Source organism: Lacerta agilis, chromosome 17 (assembly GCF_009819535.1).
Source record: "Lacerta agilis isolate rLacAgi1 chromosome 17, rLacAgi1.pri, whole genome shotgun sequence".
NCBI lineage: Eukaryota > Metazoa > Chordata > Lepidosauria > Squamata > Lacertidae > Lacerta > Lacerta agilis.
Window position 1 is genome coordinate 1490655 of NC_046328.1, and position 20750 is coordinate 1511404.

The window sequence follows — 20750 nt, forward strand, 5'->3', positions numbered from 1 at the left end:
GCAGCCACAGCAGGAACAGTCAGCTGCACTAGGAACAGGGAGACTCCAGGCAATGCCCAGGAGAAGGTGGTGGGTGGCAGATGTGTAAACAGGAAGTTCCTTCCAGCCCAGAGGAAGAAAGAAAAACGGCCAGTCTAGGCCCCCTTTGGGGGAACTCAGTGGTGCTTTGGGCTGAGGAAGTACCCAAGGGAGGTTGCTGTATGGAGACACTACTGGGGGAAGCCATATCCATCCGACCGGCCAGGTAGGGTGGCTGTTTCTATTTCCCCCTGGGGTGGTTGGAGAGGTGGAGGCCTCTTCTCACAGGTACACCTTCTCAGTCACCTGCCCACCCTCATCTCTCCACTTCCTTGGCTGAGGACCAGCCAGGTAAAGGGGCGGGATCTGCAGTGGCCACCTGTGTGACACAGAAGCCCCTGGGTGCCCTTAGGCTAAGGTGAAGTCAGCAGGGCAGGGAGTCCATCTGGAGGAACCCTCTTCCCCCGAGCTGGAACCGCTGCAGATGCTGCCTTCTGACCAGAGATGCCTCCTTCTCAGGGGGCAAGCAGCGACCCCAGGCGAACTCTGTCAGCAGGGCGGCAGCCATCCTCGCTGCACCAGGTGGGAGCACTGGAGGGGTCAGGGCTTAGCAAGCCCCCCCCCCGCCTCTCTTCCCTTTCTGGGGCACTGGACTCCTCCTGGCGCCTGCGGGCATGGGGACGCTCCCATGGGCGTAAAGGGGGGCAGCTGCCCCCCCCCAATCAACTAATTCTATACAAAACACTTAGCTGAGGTTCTAGGCCGCCCCCTCACCAATCCTGGCTATGCCCATGGACGGTCCCCGGGCTCCTCACGAGGCCGCCTTCAGGAAAAGGCAGCCGAGCGGAGTTTATGGCGAGCGAGGGACGCTCCAGGCCCGCCCCATCGAGGCCGTCGGGGCGCCCAGGGCTGCCGTGACCCTTCCCGCGCGCCTCTCTGCCGCCAGAGGCAGCTTCCCGCAGAAGCCCTCCAGGGAGCCGCCTCGCACCTGGCGCGCCTCGTGCTCCGGGCGCGGAGCCGTGTGCGCTTGGAGGCGTCCGGGCAATAAATACCCCGCCCGGCGCCCGCCTCTGCCGCTCTGCCCCCCGCGCGGCCAGGAGGCGGCTGGGTCCGGGAAGCCGAAGAGGCGGCTCTCTCTCTCTCTCTCTCTCTCGCCCAGCTAGCCCAGGCCGCAGCAGCGCCGGGGAGGGCTGCGCTGGCGAGCAGCGGGGCGGGCCGGAGGCGGAGATAACCCCGCGGTCCCCGTCACGTGCAGCGGATGAAAGGGAAGCGGCTCGGCAGGGCGGAGAAGGAGAGCGAGGAGGAGGGAGGGAGAGAGAGAGAGGGGGAAGGAAGGAAGGAAGGAAGGAAGGAGGAGGAGGCAGGCGCTGCCGCCGCTGAGCGAGAGAAGTGAGGCGAGGGAGCCGGAGGACGGGAGGCCAGCCGAGCCCGGCCAGGAGCAGGAGCAGGAGGCGCCGCCGCCGCCGCCGCCGCCGCCGCGCTTTGGGGGTTGGAGCCGCCGGCGCAGGCAGGCAGGGCCAGCCGCAGCGGGAGCGATGCGTGGCCTCCACCGGGCGCCGCCTCCGCCGCCGCCTCCTGCGCTGCTGCTGCCCGTCGTCGGCGCGGTGGGCCAGGCGGCGCGATGAGGCTTCTCGCGGGGCCGGCGCTTCCCTTCTCCCCGCCGGGGCTGCTGCTGCTTCTGCTGGCGCTGCTGGCGGCGGCCGCGACGAGGATGGCGGCGGCGGCGCTGGCCAAGGAGACGGCCTTCGTGGAGGTGGTGCTCTTCGAGTCCAGCCCCGGCGGCGACTACACCACCTACACCACGGGGCTGCAGGGCCGCTTCTCCCGCGCAGGGGCCACGCTCAGCGCCGAGGGCGAGATCGTGCAGGTGAGCCCGCGACCGCGGAGGAGGACGAGGAGAGCAGCGGCCGCGGAAAGGTGGCTCAGGGGCAGGCAGCGCTGCCTGGCCCCGGCGTCGAGTCCGCCTGGGTGGCCGCGGAGGTCCCCGGCGGCTGGCCGGGCGCCTGGCTAGACCAGGCCGTTGCTGTGCAGGCCTCGCTGGGCGAGAGGCGGCCCTCCGTTGGCCTTCCCGCGCGGGGAGGGGCCTCTGAGCATCTGCAGAGTGCCTGATCCTGGTGGGAGCGACAGCGACGTCTCTGCGCGGGCGCTGGTGTTGGGAAGGTGGGCCGGTGCTCCCGGCCGTGGTGCTCCCGCTGGGTCCAGAGGGCTGCCGGCGGGGCTCCGGGCTCCTCGCGTAGGCTTCGGCCCCGCCTGCTCGCCCTGCGACGGAGATGCGGAGGGCACCGCGGAGGGGGCGGGAGGCGACGGCTTGGGCAGGTGCTGGCTGCAAGTTCCTGACGGCCGGCTGCTCCGCCCCGTCGCCTTGGCCTGCGAGCCGAGGGTGCTGCGGGGGACGCCTTGTGGGTGGGTGGGTGGGTGGGGGTACTTGCTAAGTTCTGGGGGGCAATCCCAAACCCGCCTTGGAGCAGGGCGAAGAGGAAGGGGCTTTGCTGGGTGGACGGAGGCACCCCAAGCCAGGTGGTTTTGGCTCTCAGCCTGACTGGCATAAGCATGCAGCGCCTGCCTGTTTTAATGAAAAATGCCTCATTCCTCCCGTTAGTTTCTAAACATGCTTTAGTCCTGTCCTGTTAAACAGAGAGGCTTTGTCCCCCAGATTGAAGTGCCTGACAAGAATTTTTTTGTCCAGTATGCCCTCCCCAAGCCAGTGCACGCCAGATGTTTTGGACTTTAGCTCCCATCAGCCTCTGCTGAAGATTGTAGTCCAAACATGTGGAGGGCACCAGCTTGGGGAACGCTGTTTTACTCAAAAGCGCAACAGCAGCTCAGGTGTCAAAAATGTACATGTTTCTAACTTTGCAGTTAATGAAGTCCAGCCAGTAGTGGCCCTGTTTTGGAGAGAAGGGAACCTGCCCCCCCCCCCCCGGAATCTGGCCAGCCTGCAGAGAAGAAGTCTGTCTCTGCCCATCCTCTGCAAGCTGCTGGTGCTGGAGCAAATGCTGCCAAGGGCCTTGCTTGTCAAGCAGCTACATAGGATTTAAAGTGTTGTGAGAAATTCACATCTCTCTTAGCAGCTCTTGAAGGAATTGTGGGCACCTTGCTTAGGCGTGTCATGCATGTTGGACCTCTGCTGAAGTTCCCTTAGACATAGGAGGCCCTTGTCCAGCCATGTAGCTTTTCCGGCAAGGAAAAGGCAGGTGAAGCATCCATCTCCCAGGGCTGGGTCCCAAACTGGCTTTTGGTGTACTAAGGGCCCCTCCAGACACTGTTTTATGGTGGGTGTATCCTGCAATGTGTTACTGGTGTTAGTGGTGGGTTTATTCTGCTTTCTTAGTTGCTCTGCAGTGCTTCCCCAGTACTGCCACATTATTGGGGTCTGAATAGGCTATAGCAGAAGAAAAGCAGGACAAAAATAAACCAGAACATTTGCAGCAGAGTGGCTGCCCTGAACCTTTTATAGGTGCAGCCAGTTTTGAAAGTGGGGCTGCATATGACTGCCCCAATAGCACAGATAATCATGAATGTGCAATAAAAAGCATGGAGGAGGGTCGTCTTTCAGGTCGGTCCAAAATGTTATCTTCCCTTCTCGCTGCTGAAGCTAGAGTGAGATGAGTGCAGCTGCCTGCCTGAGGTGTCTTACTCACTCCTCCTGTATGTGTCAAAGGAAGCCCTTGACTCTTCCTGGCAGGCAGGCAAGTGGCGAGAAAATGATGCTGGGCAGCACGGCTGTGCAAGTGACAAGGAGGCTGGGTGTGGCCCCTGGTTTTGGCAGCCCAGTGTACACTTCTTCCAGTTTTGAGGCTAGGTTCTTGCGGGGAAGCCTTGGCCATCTATGTGAGGGGGGTGGGAGTTCACCTGCTCAGCCGGAATGGCAGCCTGTGGCATGGTGTGTGAAGCACCTTAGGAGTCCTGGTGCAGAGCATGTTGGCTGTGCGAGTGGCAGAGTGCAGAATTGCTGCTCTGGGGGGTTGTGTGTGCCTCTTGGGTCAGACCAACTACTTCCATGGTTTGTCATTGGAGTGCCTCAGATGTGGGTTGTGCATATCTGAAGTGGAGGATAAACCATGGCGGTGAAACCTTTAAGCTACTTGCAACTCCCAGGTTGATACTTTTGTTTTAGGAATCTGTTTTCAAACAATTATTTAGAAATGTTGGTGCAACCTCCTTCAATGCTGCCTTATTTTGCCATTTGCAAGGCTTGATTACAGGCTGCTATTGCAGTATATGAGGATTGTTGCCTGTTGGATGACAGCTGGGGAGCCTCTGATGTGGTGGAAACCTCTGTGCCCTGTTTTTCTACAGACTGATGGTTGGTCCTGCAAAGCCCAGCATAGCGTCTCTATGCTCAATAGCCCTTGAGCAGGTCTTTTCCTGTTCCCCTGGGAATCCTACAGCTTAAGTTTGGCTTACAAGAGTAGTTAAGTGTGAGTGAGGTCTACCGGTATTGACATAAGCATGGTGAAAAAGATGCTCCTGAAGAGCTGGATCCTCTCTTGGGTGCAGAGTTGGGCATTCTGGCATAGTGTGGCTTTGTCAAAGGTGATGCCTTTGTCAGAGGCCAGTGCTGGAAAACAGGAGCTCAGCTGCAGAGTGCTGCCTATGTTTCTTGTCCTGCAGCAGACGGTGGGGCTGGCTGGACTTCATGCTTTGTTTTGGAGAGAGGGAACCAACTGACTGGCCTACCTGGTTGAGTGGCCTACCTGCGGATGTCTGTGGCTTTGCATGCCAGGATGCCTGCACACTCCAGGTCTTTCTGTCTTGCTTTTAACTGGAAAAAGGAAGTGATACTTTGATGTTGGCACTGTTGGTGCTGCATTTCTGATGATCAGCAAATCTACGAGCTGCTCCTCTTGGGACCAGCCATGGCTTGGTCTAGGGGTGGCCCTTACAGCCAGAGAGGAATAAAGCATAAGGGGGAGATTCTTTACCAGCCTCTTGGTTTATTGAACTGGACTTATAAACTCCTTTGCACCCAGTGCTCCCAAAACTGGGCCATTGCTTTTTTCATCCAGTCCCTCTGCCACCATCAGGCAAAAAGAGGAGAGCTGCAGTGTGGGAGGAAGAGGGTGTGATAAATGGTTGAAGAGGGTGAGCTGGTTTGACCACCTGGCCTCCTGAATTGCATTTACGGTACTACTCTGACCTCAGCGCTTGCCTTTTTGGTTTATCCAGGTTGAAAGGAATAGGCACCTGCAAACTCTCTCTTCATTTTCATGTGGGGATGTGGTGGCTCTTGAGGTCTGGTGGTGTAACAGATTCTCTGTCTCTGCTTTGCAGTGACATCCATCCCTTGTGTCTGCAGGTGCCCCTTCCCAGGACAGCCATGGCTTCCTGCTTTGATAGGGGGTCCTGCAGCGCTGCAGCTACGTGGCTGTGGCTGCTTCACATTCTGACTTGGAAGGGGCCTGCTGGAGCCTGGAAAATTGCTAGTGCCTCCTCCTCTGCAAAGCCCTGAGGCTGCCTTGAAAGAGTTAAGTTTCTAATAACTTGCATATAAGCTATTTAATATCCTTATTAAAACTCATCTGCTGGTGGTGAAATTCTTTTTCCACTTTCCTTTTTTCCTTTTGGTGAATGCAGCTTCTTGGGGCGCTGATCCTCTCTCTGCCTCAGATCAGAGGCTCGCATGTTGCAGCCGGCAGTGCTAGAGGCTAGTTCCTATCTGTGTGACAGCATTTTTAATTTAACAGGACCGGCTTTGATCTTGCATATTTATAGGCAGCTTCAGATCACTCCAGCTTGCACTTCTTTATACTGAAACTGAAGTTCTTCCTTTCATCTTGTATCCTTTGTGGACGTGCTGTTTATTTTGGGCACTGTGGAAAATGGGAAGGGGGGGAGGAATAAAATGAGGCAAGAGGCCTCTTGGGAGCTGCAGCCCCCTCCCTCCCTGCCTGCAAGTGGAACGGTAGTCCTGTGTGAACACCATGTGGCTGGTTAGCCTGATCTGAGTTGTACCAACTTCTGTGCTTGAAGCTGGCCCAACATTTTGGTGGCCACTCCCCAAGTCAGAACGACTCAGGGTGAACACGAAGCAAGGCAGGGGGTGGGGTGGGTGGGAGGACGGCTGAGGGTGTTTGTGTGAGGGGAGTTGGATGCTTGAAGGTTGGGGGAATCCCAGGGAGGGCCAGCCCTAGCAACACCACAGGAGAAATGCTGATGGCGCTGGAAACTGCCCCAGCTGTGGTGTGCACCAGCTAAAGGAGAGGGAGGGTGAGAGACATGCCCCCTCCGTATGAGCTTGGTTGCACCTTAAGTCTCACTTTAGAAAAGGTATCTAAGAAGTTTAATCAAATTAAACTAACTGCCAAGTCTAGAAACAAAGGCAAGTAAAGGGGAGAGACAGGATAGAGGGGTGTAAAAAATTATGCAAGTTTTAAGAAGCAACCCCCCCCCCCAAGCCTGCCCTCCTTCATTATACTAGAACCCAGTGCGGTCATCCAGTGAAGCCGGGATATTCCAGACAAAGACAAGTATTTGACACCATATTTTTTTCTTTCTTCCCAGGAGCGTTGGACTACAACGCCCCAAAACCCTGACCATTTGCCATGCTGGGTGGGGCCACTGGGAGTTGTATTCCAAGACATTTGGAGGTCATATGGTTGGAGCTGGCTGGCATAGTTGTTGTTGTTGTTGTTGTTGTTGTTGTTGTTGTTGTTGTTGTTGTTGTTATACTAATAATAATACTTAGTACTGTGCCTAAGATTTCAGATTAAAACTGCAAAGTGGATGGAAAGGAGGACTCTTTTCTGCTTCTCCACTTCCAGCTACTCTCTGAAGACTGGAGAAGAGACCCTCTTAAGAATATTATGGGGGCAGGCAGGGGAAAGACTATATTAGGGGTCAGCAAACTTTTTCAGCAGGGGGCTGGTCCACTGTCCCTCAGACCTTGTGGGGGGCCAGACTGTATTTTTTGGGGAAAATGAACGAATTCCTATGCCCCACAAATAACCCAGAGATGCATTTTAAATAAAAGGACACATTCTACTCATGTAAAAACACGCTGATTCCCGGACTGTCCGCGGGCCAGATTGAGAAGGCGATTGGGCTGTATCCGTCCCCCGGGCCTTAGTTTGCCTACCCATGGACTAGACCATGTGAAAAATGAACGTAAAAATTTAGCTGCAGTTCATTCATTTTCAGCTTTGAATTCTTGTTATAAAAAGCCATTCCATTGTTGCACCCATAACCTAGGTTTAAGGTGCATTTAGCTCCTAGCTTTCCTATCTCAGTTTCTAACACTGCTTCCTATGTAGCACCTCAAAAGTGATTTCACACACAATAAAACAATTGCGCATATATATATATATATATATATATATATATATTTAAAAAACACAGTTAGATATACAGTTAGAACCATTTCAATTCCAATAGCAGCTGGGATAGAAATCTCCACTTGGAAGGTTTCAACAGGCACCAATCAGGCGATGGAGATGGTGCCTGCCTGATTTGTAATGGGAGGGAATTCCAAAGCGTGGGTGCCACCACACTAGGGTCCCCGTGATGCTGTACAGCAGAAGGGACCTTCTGATGAGATGGTCTCTGCAGGAACACCTTGGCATGAGACTATATTTCACTGTATTGTAGGACTTTTCCCCACCAGTACTCTAGCACCTTCAACCCAGCAGCTAATTGGCAGCCAGTGCAATTCTTTCAGTTGACCAGTTGCATTTTGCACTAGACCACAGAGTGCATTGCAGTAATTCAACCTGGAGGTCACCAGTGCATAGACAATTGTGTTTAATTAGGTTTTCCCAGTCTAGAATCGACCCTATCCATCTTGCCACCTGAAGCTGGTCCTAGCCACCGAGTGAGGTCACCTGTGTCTCTTATGATGGACATGGATCCAGGGGAATGCACAGACTGTGGACCTGCTCTTTCAGGGGGTGTATGACTCCAAACAAAGCAGGCAATTGACCCATCATCTAGACTCTGGAACGTGCAGCACCTCCATATTGCAGGATTCAGAGCTGGCTTCTTCGCCTTCATTAAGTCCAGGCACTGTGGGATTTTCTTCCGCAAAATGTGGCACTGGCACCTACTTAGAGAGAATTAGCTTTATCGGCCATGAATTTGTTTATCAGTGTTTTACTAGCCATGGTGGCTGTATCCTATGTCCAGCATATCAGAGGCAGTGTGGCTTTCAATACTTGTTGCTGGAAGAGGGTGCTGTTTTGATCAGGCTCTGTTTGTACGCTTCTCAGAAGTATTTGTTTGGCCACTGTGAGAGCAGGAAGTTGGACCAGGTGAATGTTTAGCCTGGTCCAGCAGCCAGGCTCTCATGGAGGCATTGGCAGTCCTGATGCTGGGCTGGGGTGGTGGTACATAGCCCTCCTTATCTGCAGAAGGTGATCTCCCTTTCCTCAGCCAGCTGCTGCTGCTGCTGCTCCAGCTCCAGCTCCCCTTTTACTTTATTTTATTTAGTCTTTTCCACACTTCAGTCAGCAGGTTCTCAGAGCAACCTGTGTTTGACTAAATTACAAAAAACACACTGAAACCCTTTCCGGCTGATAGATCTAAAAGTCCTGGGCAAATAAAAAGATCTTGACCACCAGGTCCCAATAGAAAACTGGTGTAGCATGAGAGGAGCTTCACAGGGGACGGAGCCCAGAGATTGGTGGGCCCCTTCTCTAGTTCCTGCCTGCCCTGCTTCTGATCTGAGAGAGACTTGGGAAAGGCCTTGGAGGCTGATCTTGATGCTCAGGGAAGTAGAGAATGTCATACTATAAGGGCATGAGTGTGTGCTACTGGTGAAGTGCAAAGTAATTGTAATTCTAAGAAATTAGAAGGTAGCAGTGAAAGAGAGAGGACCTTCCCCAGAGGTGAAGCACGGGAGATAGAAAAGTGAGCTTTTGCATTTGCAATCCTGTCCAGATTAGTCCTCCACACCAGGTAAGACAGTTGTGCTAAACTCACCTGTAATGGGTTCACAATTCACTTTATAATTCAGCAGCCTTGGATGTGCTCCAAAACAGCACTGACAAGTAGGAGGAAGGGCAGTGATGAGGAAAACTCAGGACAGCTTGGCTTGGCAGGAATGTTGCCTGGATCCTCCATAACGTCTGAGTAAGTTGTGTCAGTAACAGGGGCGGGGACAGGGAGGCTATTGTGGCAGGCTCATTTTGAGTTCTTATGGAATAACCATGGTATGGGCAGCCAAGAATAAACACTGCAGTTAAAAACAGAGCATATCACACATAACCACTTTTAATTTCCTGCCAAATGCCACTTCTGGAACAGCCAGGCTGTGTCTTGAGCAGAGAGCACTTTGAAACGTGTGTAACTGGGAGTTGCATTGAGGCTGCTGAGAATTGCATGGAGAGTGAGTCCAGAGTGTCTGGTGTGGAGGGAGTGGGCAGGAGGACCAGGGACCAGGAAAAGGCATTGGGATTGGGTGGGTGGGGGCAGTATTAGGTTAGCGTGTGGAATGTTATAGCAGAACATTAAGCCACAGCTGTGTATGGAAATCAGGCACAACACGAATAGCTTGTGGACAACTCAAGGACATGGAAATTTCCCTGCCTTGCCTTTGCAGAAAAGGTGGCAGAGAGGCAGACAACGCTCTTCCCACCACAGGCGTGATGTGCTGTGGTCTTGAGTGGTTCAGTGGCCACCACTCCAAATCACCCACTTGTTCCATTATTGTTCTGATGAATCAGTGCCCTCCTGGCATTCCGAGAGGCGGCCCTCTTCTTGCCCAAGGCCTTGCTACTCCTCATACCCAGGGCTGGCAAGTGCCCTTGAGCCAAGCTTGTTTAGGCTGCTGGCAACCTGATCCTGTCTCAGTCATGTAGCCACCAAAGGCAGCTCAGTCTCTGTGACAAACAGAGCAGCGGATTGCTTTGATTTGGTAGTTGGCAGAATACCTTTCTGGAGTATCACGACTGCCTTGGGGATCTGAATGCTGCCTAGCCACACACCAACCTTGGTTCCAGTCTGTGTTGTCTGCACCAGTGATCTGCTGTCTTGCAAATGGGCATCTTTCTCCTAGTGCCAACCTTGAAGAACTCCTCTTCCGAGTTCTGGGGAGCTGGAAGGGAGGCCACCTCAGCTGTCCATCTTCTTTTGGTCTGTGTTTGAGAGTTTGGCTCCTATCCCAAAGTCATGGAAGCTACAGATGACTTATGAATATCCCTAGGTTTAAGCCCTTGTGGTACAGTGGGACCTGGTCATGCAATAGTGGCAGATGCAGACGTTGGGTTGGTGACTGTCCTTGGATTCTGCAGATGCCTTACTGAGAGCTTTGTGGGTGGCTCTCCCCTTCTTTCTCTCACTCTCTCCCCGCAAGTCTCTCAGTTCCCTAAGGGCATTGAAGATGCCTTTCAGGACTCTGCAAGTGGTCTTATTGAGGCTCCTGAGAGCTGCTTTCGGTCCTAATCCAAATCGGAGTGCTTGAACCTGAGTCAAGGGTTTGTGATGCTAAGGAAATATTTGCTCTCCTCCTAACTGGCTGCTGGTGACTTATGAGTGGGCACACTTCTAGTAAACAGATCCTTGGCTCCCAGTTTAGCCAGCGTTGGGTTGCACTGCCTGGGAAGCTGAAGCATCCTTTATAGTAGAGTTTCATTACTGCTCTGATGATACAATTTGGAATTTGATCATTGTAAGTTGACTCCCAGAAGAAATGAGCCCAGCAGCAGCAGCAGCAGCAGCAGTCTTGGCTGCTAGTTGCAGAGTCTTGAATATGTGTCAGATGTCTCCTAAAAAGACAGACCCCTGGCCCAGATTGATGGGTGTTGTGCTGAGAGATGTCCCTTATCCTGAGCCAAGGAGGGGAAGGACAGGGGTGGTCAGGGCATTCCCTTTCCTACTGACACTTTCTCTGCTGCAAGACAGAGAAGGGCAGCTACTGAGGACAGATCAAGGATGTCCTGACAGGCAGGTGAGCCTCCAAAAGTCACAGGGTTCAAGATCCATGGTCCTGGGTAGGAATGCAGCACTTGCACACACCATTTTCTCTCTGGGGGAGTGCAGCAGGCTTCTGCTTTCCTCAGCTGCCCATCTCCTCCTTTCTTCTGGGAGCTTTCACACATAACCCATTTTTTGTCTAAGTTGTGGGGGGAAAGAACAAAGTGGACAGCTGTGGGTGAAGGTCGTGTACAACTCCATTTGAAGCCATGTGCAGAAATTGATATGTACCCACAAATATGTGATACGGTGCGTGTATTCCCCTCCCCTTAACACCCTACACCAATTAAGCTGCGTGTGTGAAGCCATCCTAATCCAAGAAAGCTAGGGAAACCCTCTTGCTATGTCATGATGCCACCTCCTTGAAGAACACAGACCATCCTCCGCTTTTTTATGCCACTAAGGTGCGCCCAGGATAAATTCTGTGAGCAGTGCTGATGCTCTGGGGCACTGCCCTAGGCACACTGGTTGAGCCCCCGCTGAGCAAAAGTGTTGTGAGGGCTGGAGGGGCAGCTGCCTTCTGTGTGGGTTGCCTCACCCAGATGTTGCACTGGCAGTCTGAGGACTAAAAGAAGCAGGAATCTGATCCACTTTGGAAAGAAAGGTGTAGAAGAAAGCATATGTATAGTTGAAAGAGGGGCCCTTGCAAAGCGGGGGTGGGCTGTTCCAGGGCTGCCACCAGTATCTGTGCAGGAGCAGGAAAGAATGCAAGAAGAGAAGACGATTGGCATGTACTGGCTGTGCCTGGCCCTCCTGCTTTGGAGGAGGCTGTCAATACTGGGTGCTATTTGGAACAGCCAGTCCCTGCTAAGCTGGCCCCTGTGCATGTGAAGTACAAAGCATGTGATTCTGGGTAATAGGGAGGGAGTTGTTATGTATTTGTTGCATTAGTATTCTGCAACCTTCTGCTTGATGTCTCTTTCCCTGCCCTTGGGTTGTGTGAACAGGCGCCTCTTATATCCATGGACTTGGGAGCACGCTGTTAACTCTCATGAGGCTTCTGTGTCTTTGGAATGTGAGCACCTTCCTCTGGATGGGGTCCTGGAGGGGTCTGCCTCTTGACTTGGCCTCAGACATGTTCCTTTCCCCAGAGACTCCACACCTGCTTTTGGTGTACTGTGATGAAAGCATCTCTTCAAGCCAGTCTGCCACTCAAATAAACATATCATGGCTGATTAAGTGCACACATTGTTTAAACCAATCAACTTAATCTGCTCTGCATATGAGTTAAAGCACTAGTTCTGAATTAAAGCACAACATTTCTTGGTTTGGAAATGATTCTAGCGGAGGCTGCTCACCACCAGCAGGGACAGTTTTGCTGCCTGGTGGATTAAAAAATGATTTTCATTGATTGGCTTGATTAATGAACTACTGCAAACCCTTTGTCTTATTTGATTGCACAATTAGTTCTGAGGCTGAGTACGGGATTAGACTGATGCGGCAGGGAAGCTGAAGGCAGCTGGCGGCAGGTTCAGTTGGCCTCTATCTCCTGGGTGGTGAATGAGAGAGGGTGCCCTCTGTGTTGCATGGGAACTGCAGTCCAGCCACACTAGAAGAGGCCACAGGCCTCCCTGCTCTGGCAGATTCTGAGGGAATCAAGGAGAACCAGAAAGAGCAAGGCTAAAGGCTCATGAGCAGGGGAGCAGGTGGAGGGTGGGGGACGTGGCTGGAGTCCACCAGAGGGTGGCTGTTGGGGCAGCTATCACCTCTTCAGAAAAATGGTTAGCCACCTTGAGCTCCTTGGAGAAAAAGGTGGGATATAAATGCAATGTACAAATTAATAAAAACTAAGCATCCCTCTCCCTCCTCTCTGCATGCCCCTTTCCACCTGCCAGGTAAGGTGTGGAAAGAGGTTAAGTCTTGCAATTCCATGCTGTCCATAAACAGGCTGGTAACTTATGCAACCTTGTTGGCAATGCTGTGGCAGGAGCCCCCCAAGCCCCGCCTCCAACAAACCATTTTTCTGAAGAGGTGATAGCTGCCCCCTTGGCTCATTCAACCCGCACAACATCCACATCAGATGGGTTTGACTGAGGCTGTGACTGATCCATGGTCACCCAGTGAGCTTCATGGGGCCTTCTGGGGATTTGAACCCTGATCTCCTCCATATCCTAGACTGACCCTTGAGCCATGACACCACACTGGTTCTCCAGTGGTTATCCCAGTCTTTGTTCTTGAAATGTCCACTTTTTGCCCACGGCTGCAGCCTTCCTTTTCCTCTTGGGCTCTTGCTTGTCCCACTCTTCTCCCTTTGTTCTGGATGGAGGAGTGATTGTCATTTTCTGCTGCTGCCTCCTTTTGGAGGGCAGCTCTTGCATCTGCAGTTGTACCTTGCTCACCTGCCTCCCCTCCTGCCTTGCCTTCTCCCCCTTGACCCCTCCAACCAAGGGGCTGTTGGTCCTCGTGCATGGCAGGTGCTGTTTTTGTTTTGCCCTGGGGGGAGGTCATGACCACCCCGTGACTGCATTGCTGAGTGGGAGAGAAGCGGGGGCCTTGGCAGTTAGCCCCAATTCTGGTCACCCAGATCTATATATTCCTCACGTGGAGGCCAGGCAAACATTTAAATGCAAAGCTGTCTTACAGTTCCTATCCCTTCCCAACACTTCCCCCAGTGAAGGCAGCCATAGCTCTAGAGAGCCCATTTCCCCAGCTGCACCTTGGCACGTCTTTGCTAAGACACAAAGATAAATACTCCTGGCCTGGCAGTGCCCCTTTGGGCTGAGGGAGCTGAATCCAGCCCTTTCCTGCTCTCCATTCTGAGGAATACCGTAATTGGATTAGCTAAGAGCTGACTGCAAGCCCCCCTTGAAACAGCCTGGAGAGAGGGAAATGGGTGACTCAGCTGTTGGAAGAAAGGGGTGGGGTGGGGGCTCCTTTGCAGGGTAGCAGCTGAGAAACTGCAGGGCCTTCTGCATGCAGCCCCTTCCATGGGACCTGTCTGGGGTGGGTGGGGGCAGCCCCACTGGGGTGGTAGGGCCAGTGCAAGCCTTCCTTTCAACTTTTTGACAGGGCTTGGATTAGTGACACCAGAGTGGATCTGAGGGGCATTTTCCATTGAAGTGGCGAATTGCTAAGGTCCTTTGAACCTCCAGCCTGTGAGGAAGCTATTTATAGCTGCCTACTGGCATTGCTAGAGGAATGGAGGACTCTGCCTTAGTCACTGAGCTGGCTTTCTGAAGCACAACATGGAGCTGTCTGGAGGTCTGGTGGTGGTGCTGGGCATTCCTGGCTGCCTTGCTTTCCCCAAGTTTGTCAGCCACATCAAAGATGGCTCCCCGCTCCTCCCCCAGCTGCCTCCCCTCTTCTTGTTGCTGGTTGGCTCTCAGTGATGGTGGAAGATGCTAGCTGCTAAAGAGTTAATTCCCTGCGCTGTGCAAGCAGCTGGCCAGTTTACACTCCTTGCTGGGCTGCACAAAAATACTTCTCCTTTGAAGTCTTGGGAGCGAGTAGCGGCTGAGGGGAAAACCTGGACTGGGAGCTGACTTGACTTGGGCTGGGTTGAGCTGGGCTGGGTGCAGCAGTTCTGCTGGTTGTCTCTTCTCTCTTGCCAGAGACCTGACTGACACAGGGAGAACTGGATGTAGGATATGAGCTGGGACTTTCAAAGGGGCAGGTTGGGGCTCTTCTCTTTTTCCTTCATAAGTGAGCATGAAGGAAAACAAACTAGTGACTGCCAATTCACTGTCTCCAAGTGCTTCTGAGCCATCTCTCATAGAAGGTTACAAGGCCTTGTGGGAAGGATCCGTGATCCATATGTGACAGCTGGGAAGGTTTCAACCAATTTTCTCCTGGTGGGTGATAGATCTGGAGGGTTTTCCAGCTCAATCTGCCATGTGTAACAGAAACTTGAGTGAGTGCAAAAGAAGTGGTTGGTCTTCCCCATTTGTGCCTCCCAGGGTTCTCACCACAGCAGTAGAGCAAGCTTTAGGGTTGAGAAGCAGTTGCTATTGAGTTCTCCCTCTGTCCAGGCTTCTTTTCAGTTGGGTGTCTGCACCTGGCATTGGGCACACAGGGCAGAGTAGGGGTTCTGCTGATGTATTGCCTACCTCACTGCCTGGCAGCTTCCCTACTTGAGCTGATAGAGATGGGGCTGAGCTGTTGCCAGTGTTATAAACTTAGATATACTGTATAAGCTAATCGCCAAATGGCACCTTAAACTTAGGTTGCAGTCACCATAACAGACTGTCTAGGCAGCTTTTTTCTTTTGCCTGACTGGATTTTCTTATTCCTATTATTTGTTTCATTTCTATACTGCTTTATATTTTAAAGAAAAAATCTCAAAGCAGTTTACAACATGTTAAAACATCAAATAAAACAATCCAGAATTAAACAGTAACAAGACATCTCCACAGACCAGCAGGCTGGCTGGTTGGCATGCAGCACTGCAGCAGCATCTTTTGATGCTGGGGCAGGTGAGGGACGTGCAGCAGCAGAAACCTCTGCTGTGTGCCAGCCAGATAATGGAGATGGCGGTCTGCGAACCTGAAGACAAGACATCTTCACTTAGTCACAATTGGACTGTGCCGGTCATAAAGTTCACCTGGTGCCTTGAGGAATTTCGGATGCTGACTGGTGCTAAGGTCCCCCAAGCTTTCAGACCTGGAGGATTTCTCATTCACGCTGAGGCCACCAGCTCTGGAATGGCTCAGGACTGTGGGACTGTCACAACATGTTATTGGCTCTCTGCATCGGCATGGAGGCATGTTGCCCCTGGTTTTCTCAATGGGGCAAGAAGGAAGATGTGATCTGAAGGTGTGAGGATCTTAGCACCATTCTCTTGTCATGGTCTTTTTGAGGGTTAAACTTAAAACTGTTCTCTGCAGAGGCAGGGGATGTATTAGCACAGTCCAGCCCTGGACTTCAGGTAGCTCTGTGGGATTTTCCAGTTGGTAGGACTGATTCTCCCATTGAATCCCTGGCTGATTGATGGAATGCAGAAATGACCCAGGCAGTTGCTGCCTGTACTCTGGAGTGCCCCTTCCCACTGGGCGCATCTTGGGCAGCGCTGCAAATGCTGCAGTAAAACAACTCAGGTGGCAGCTAGAAAGCCAGTGGAGGAAAGATGCAGCCGAGTTCTGCATGGGGTCATTTTAATAAGTGCCTCCTCAGTGATGGTGATGAGGAAGAGTTGCTTCTCTGCTGCCATTGCTTCCCCTTTGTGTTCTGTAGTGGAATTTTACAAAGTCATGTGGGATGTTTTACTTAAAGGTAAAGGGACCCCTGACCTTTAGGTCCAGTCGTGTCCGACTCTGGGGTTGCGGCGCTCATCTCGCGTTACTGGCCGAGGGAGCCGGCCTACAGTTTCCGGGTCATGTGGCCAGCATGACAAAGCTGCTTCTGGCGAACCAGAGCAGCACACGGAAATGCCATTTACTTTCCCGCCAGAGCGGTACCTATTTAGCACTGCGTGCTTTCGAACTGCTAGGTTGGCAGGAGCAGGGACCGAGCAACGGGAGCTCACCCTGTCGCAGGGACTTAAACCGCTGACCTTCTGATCAGTTTAACCCACAGCGCCACCCGCATCTGTAATGTTTTACTTACTGGCCCCCAAAAGACTAGTATCCTTAGTGATCTGCTGCAACTTGTTTGCAAGGTGTTTGGAGGATAGAGTTGCTTGCAACCGCAGGGACCTGATGCTGCTGTTGTAGCAGGTCACCCTCACGGGGCGTCCAGAGTATTGCCTGGTCCAGTGTTACTGGGCAAATTTCAGTGAGTGTGGCTTGAGGATGTGGACAGGTTTAAGTGGTCACTTGCATTCTTCCCCTCCTGGCCTGTCAAATTAAGCATGGAGGGAAAAGCCAAGAGGACTGGGGAGGTACTGATCTTAATTTAAATACTGCTTACATGCCAAAATGACTTCTCAGTAGCTTAAAACCATAAAATCGACCCATAGTTACAATACACAATAACATTAAAACACCCTTACTTAAAACAAACAATTATAAAGCATAACAATTAAAACACTTAAAGAACAGTTAAAACAATAAAATCACCAATTCAGTTCAGAGGAACGCTCACCCAAGCAGGTGTGTCTTCAGGAGCAAGTGGAATGACAACACTGATGGGACCTCTTGCATTTCAGCAGGGAGGGTGCTGCACAGCACTGGTAGTGCCAGTGAAAAAGCCCACCTCCTAGTTGCCACAAGCCAGTAATCACCAGGCTGTGACAAAACTAACCAGGTTCCATGAGCATTGTGGGAAGAGAATGTGAAGAGGAAGGTATTTTCAGGTAAACTGTACGTAGCAGAACCTTGAAACAATTGAGTGGTGTTTTTATGAAATAAGAGGCAGCCAGCGCCAGTCCCTCAGCATTGGCGTGATATGTGCCTGATAAGTGGCATCATTCACCACTCTCCTTAGTGCCTCACTGTGAGAGGGGGCAATTCTGGGCCACCTGGAAGTGGCAGCGTTGATGCCACATTTAAGACAGGTTGATGGGCCTTTGAATACCTTCTTTCCGCTGATCCAAGGTTGCAGGGAGCCCCTTGTCAAGTCTCTGCAGAAGGGAAAACAGTTTGTATTCAAAGTGCTTCCGGCACTTCAAATACAAACTGCTTTTACAGAATCATAGAATCGTGGAATTGGAAGGGGACCTGAGGATCATCTAGTCCCACCCCTTCAATGCTGGAATCTCAACTGAAGCATCCTTGTTCCTTTTTTGTACCTTGAATCCATTGGTATGGATCCTACCCTCCTTTCTGTGGAAAGGAAAAAAAGCTTATTTTAAAAAGGTATTGAGAGGCATTTTGCTGCCTCTTGACAGCAGAGGCGGAGCGTAGCCTCCCCAATGCAACAATCACCCCCAGCCCTCACCAGCATGACCAGGTATTGTCCATTGACACCTGGAGGGCATCACATTAGCTGCCTCTGTTTAAATGATGGGGGTGGGGTAGCCAGCAGCTGTGGGGCCCTCCATATTTTGTTGTAGTGCATTTTCCATCAGACCCAGCTAACATGGCTAAAGGCCGGGGGGGTTGTGTGTGATTATTAATTGCACTTGTTCATCACATCATGCAGGAAAAAAGGTCTCAAAGTTGCTTAACAGCAGGATAAAATGTGAACAAAATCAAGTACAACACAAAAAAATCCTAAAATGAACTCGAGGCGTTTCTCCTCCCATTCTCTTGGCGCCAGTGATGGCAATTTTATTCTTGAGTCTCAGTCGCCATACATGGCGACAAGACTTTTCAAAGTGCTCGCATTCTGGCAACCCCCAGTCACAAAATGTGTGTGGCTAATTTCGAACGCTGCTCAAGGGTGTGGTCACCAATGCTGATGCACGGAGTGCTGACCCAGGATGTTGGTCTTCATCAGGCTGGTGGAAAGGCCCAGCTCCAAGCAGGATTAGGCAAAACTGTTGATAGGCCTCTGTAGAGTTTCCTCTGTGTGATGTCTAGGCTGCACCATCTGCAAATAACATCTTGCGGATAAGAACCCACCACACTTTTGTCTTGGGAACGGAGATGCGCCAGGTTGAACAGTAATGGAGTCTTCAGTCAAGCTGAGAGTTGGGGCCAGAACACAACCCTGTATTACATAGCTCTTTATAGGGAAGGTGTCTGAGGATGAATTGTCCTACTGGATGAAGGTGATGTTCTTGTATCTTTCAGTCCTTATTAATGGCCTCTCTGCCCCATTCTTTACTACCTTCTAGACCAGTGGTTTGCAATTAGCGAAGTACTGCAGACCCCCTGTTTTTCAAAAGATAAGCCATGGACTCTCTTGTTATTGGCACCCACCTGTCTCAGGAGAGAGCAGAGGAGTGCACCTTTGGGGGTGAAATCAAACCGTTGGAAGGTTGCAGTGCCTGCTGTGGCTGTAGAGACCGATAGGGGAAAGATGTTTTGTTGCAGCTGGGGCAGACGGAAGGCGTCTGGTTGTGCTGATGCAGATCTGCTCTCAAAAAGTATCTCTTATTTTGCTCCTCCATGCGTTGCTCTACACTAGACTGTTTCATTGCAGTAATGCAGCCACCACTGTGGTTGACCATTGTTCTCTGTGGTGGCGCCTGGCTCCATCATCCTCTGATTTCAGGCGGTTGGTAAGAGCTGCACACAGAGCCCTTTTGGCCGATGATTCCAGTATTTGGTGGTGCCGGAAGATCACCCTGGTTTTATTGGCTTTCATGTTATTTTATGTTTTGAAATATTGCTTTTGTATTGTGACTTGTTCATTGCCTCAAGCTCCTCACAGAGTAGGATGGGTATACAAATTTAATAAATCATAAAATTATAATAATAAGTTTTTAAAATACAACTAAATTAACTGGGTAACTTGAGTAACTGCATAACTGTGGCAAGAGGCTGGAGCTCAGAGCTGCTCTCTCCCCTGCCAATAGGAAAGAGGAGTGAGGCTTCTTAGGGAGCTGAATGATGCCTTGCTCAGCTTTTCTCCAGAGGAGTCCTATAAAATGCAGTGGTGGCATGTCAGTGTACTGCATATTATGTTTGTTTATGCATTTGAAAGTATGTTTTAATTGCTGAATATTTTAAAAATCTCTAAATGGTAGTTTATTGTGCAGTTGCACGAGTAGTTCTAGTTTGGGGATTCTAAAGGAAGCAAAATTGGTCTGAGCTTCTGTAAGAGAAAGGAGGTTTCCCTGAAGTTGTTGTTGTCGTCGTTGTCATCCTCCTCCTCCTCCTCCTCCTCCCCCTGTCTCAGAGGGGCTTTGTGCAGAGAGGTGTTATCCTTGCACAAGGTGAGAACTGTTCCCTATCCTCAAGCGGCAGCAGCAGTAGGGTTAGAAGTCTTCCCAGGGCATGGAAGTGCCATCTCCTCTATGAAGCCAGAAGGTAGTGCCAGCACCCTGAGGTGACCTCCCAAGGTTCACTATTGTCTGGCATATCTCTGAGCAGTCTTCTGTGGGTACTTCATTTTAATAAGGGTGTTCTGATGCCACTGTTAATCTGTATACCGGTATATAAACATGTAAAAGGTGGATGTTTGTAATCGATCACCTTTCTTCGTAACCGCTTGACCGATTCAGTTGAAATTTGGACACAACGTTCCATGGCGATATGGGAGTGTTTGTGCGTAGTTACATTGTACAGATAGCACACCTTTCACAGGTAAAAATGTGATTTTATGCAAAACAATATAGCGCCCTCCAGTGGATGTCAAAACCGCAGACGTCATCTCATTTCACCACCACACCACACCACACCCACCCACCCCTCCTCCTCCTCCTCCTCCTACAAACCAACACCCTCCCCCTCCCCCTCCTCCTCCTCCGTAGTCGACGCCCCCACTGCCTCCAGCCTGCACCGCCTCCTCCAGAGCCAGGCCAGGTGTAAAAGCCGACTCCGCCGACTCCACCGCTGCCTTGAGAGCCAGGACGGCCCAAAAAGCCACCTCCGCTGACTTCCACACCGCCTCAAGAGACAGGCCAGCCCCAAAAACCGCCTCCGCCTCGAGAGCAAGCCGGGCCGGGAAAGCCGACTCCGCTGACCCCGCCACCGCCTCCACTGCCAGTCTGCCCCAAAAGCCGCCTCCGCCGCTGCCTCGAGAGGTACCCCTGCCCCAAAATCCACCTCCGACGCCTTCGCCCCTGCCTCGAAAGCCAGGCCAGGCCCAAAAAACCGCCTCCGCCTCCAGACCCAGGCCGCGCCCAAAAGCCGCCTCCAACACTGAGACAGGCCACGTCCAGAACCTTTCACACACTAAGCCACAGCAACGCATGGCTGAGTACAGCTAGTGGTACATAAACGTACTTAAAATATTTTTATCCCACTCATCAGCTAAAAAAAGGGACTCCTAAAGCAGTTAACAACAGTCAGTGATATTATAGTTGTTGCCTTCTGGCTGGCACAGAATTGTGGCTGCGG

At 51.8% G+C, this 20750-nt stretch overlaps 1 protein-coding gene across 2 annotated transcripts in view; it reads left to right on the plus strand.

Moving 5' to 3' along the window:
- The first annotated feature begins 1581 nt into the window (after positions 1-1581).
- ZNRF3 (zinc and ring finger 3) overlaps positions 1582-20750 on the plus strand; it is a 71605-nt gene continuing 52436 nt past the window's right edge. For both annotated transcript variants that reach the window (XM_033174209.1, XM_033174210.1), the window contains exon 1: positions 1582-1885. In XM_033174209.1, the coding sequence (XP_033030100.1) occupies positions 1640-1885 (246 nt within the window). In that variant the 5' untranslated portion in view covers positions 1582-1639. The remainder of the gene's footprint in view (positions 1886-20750) is intronic.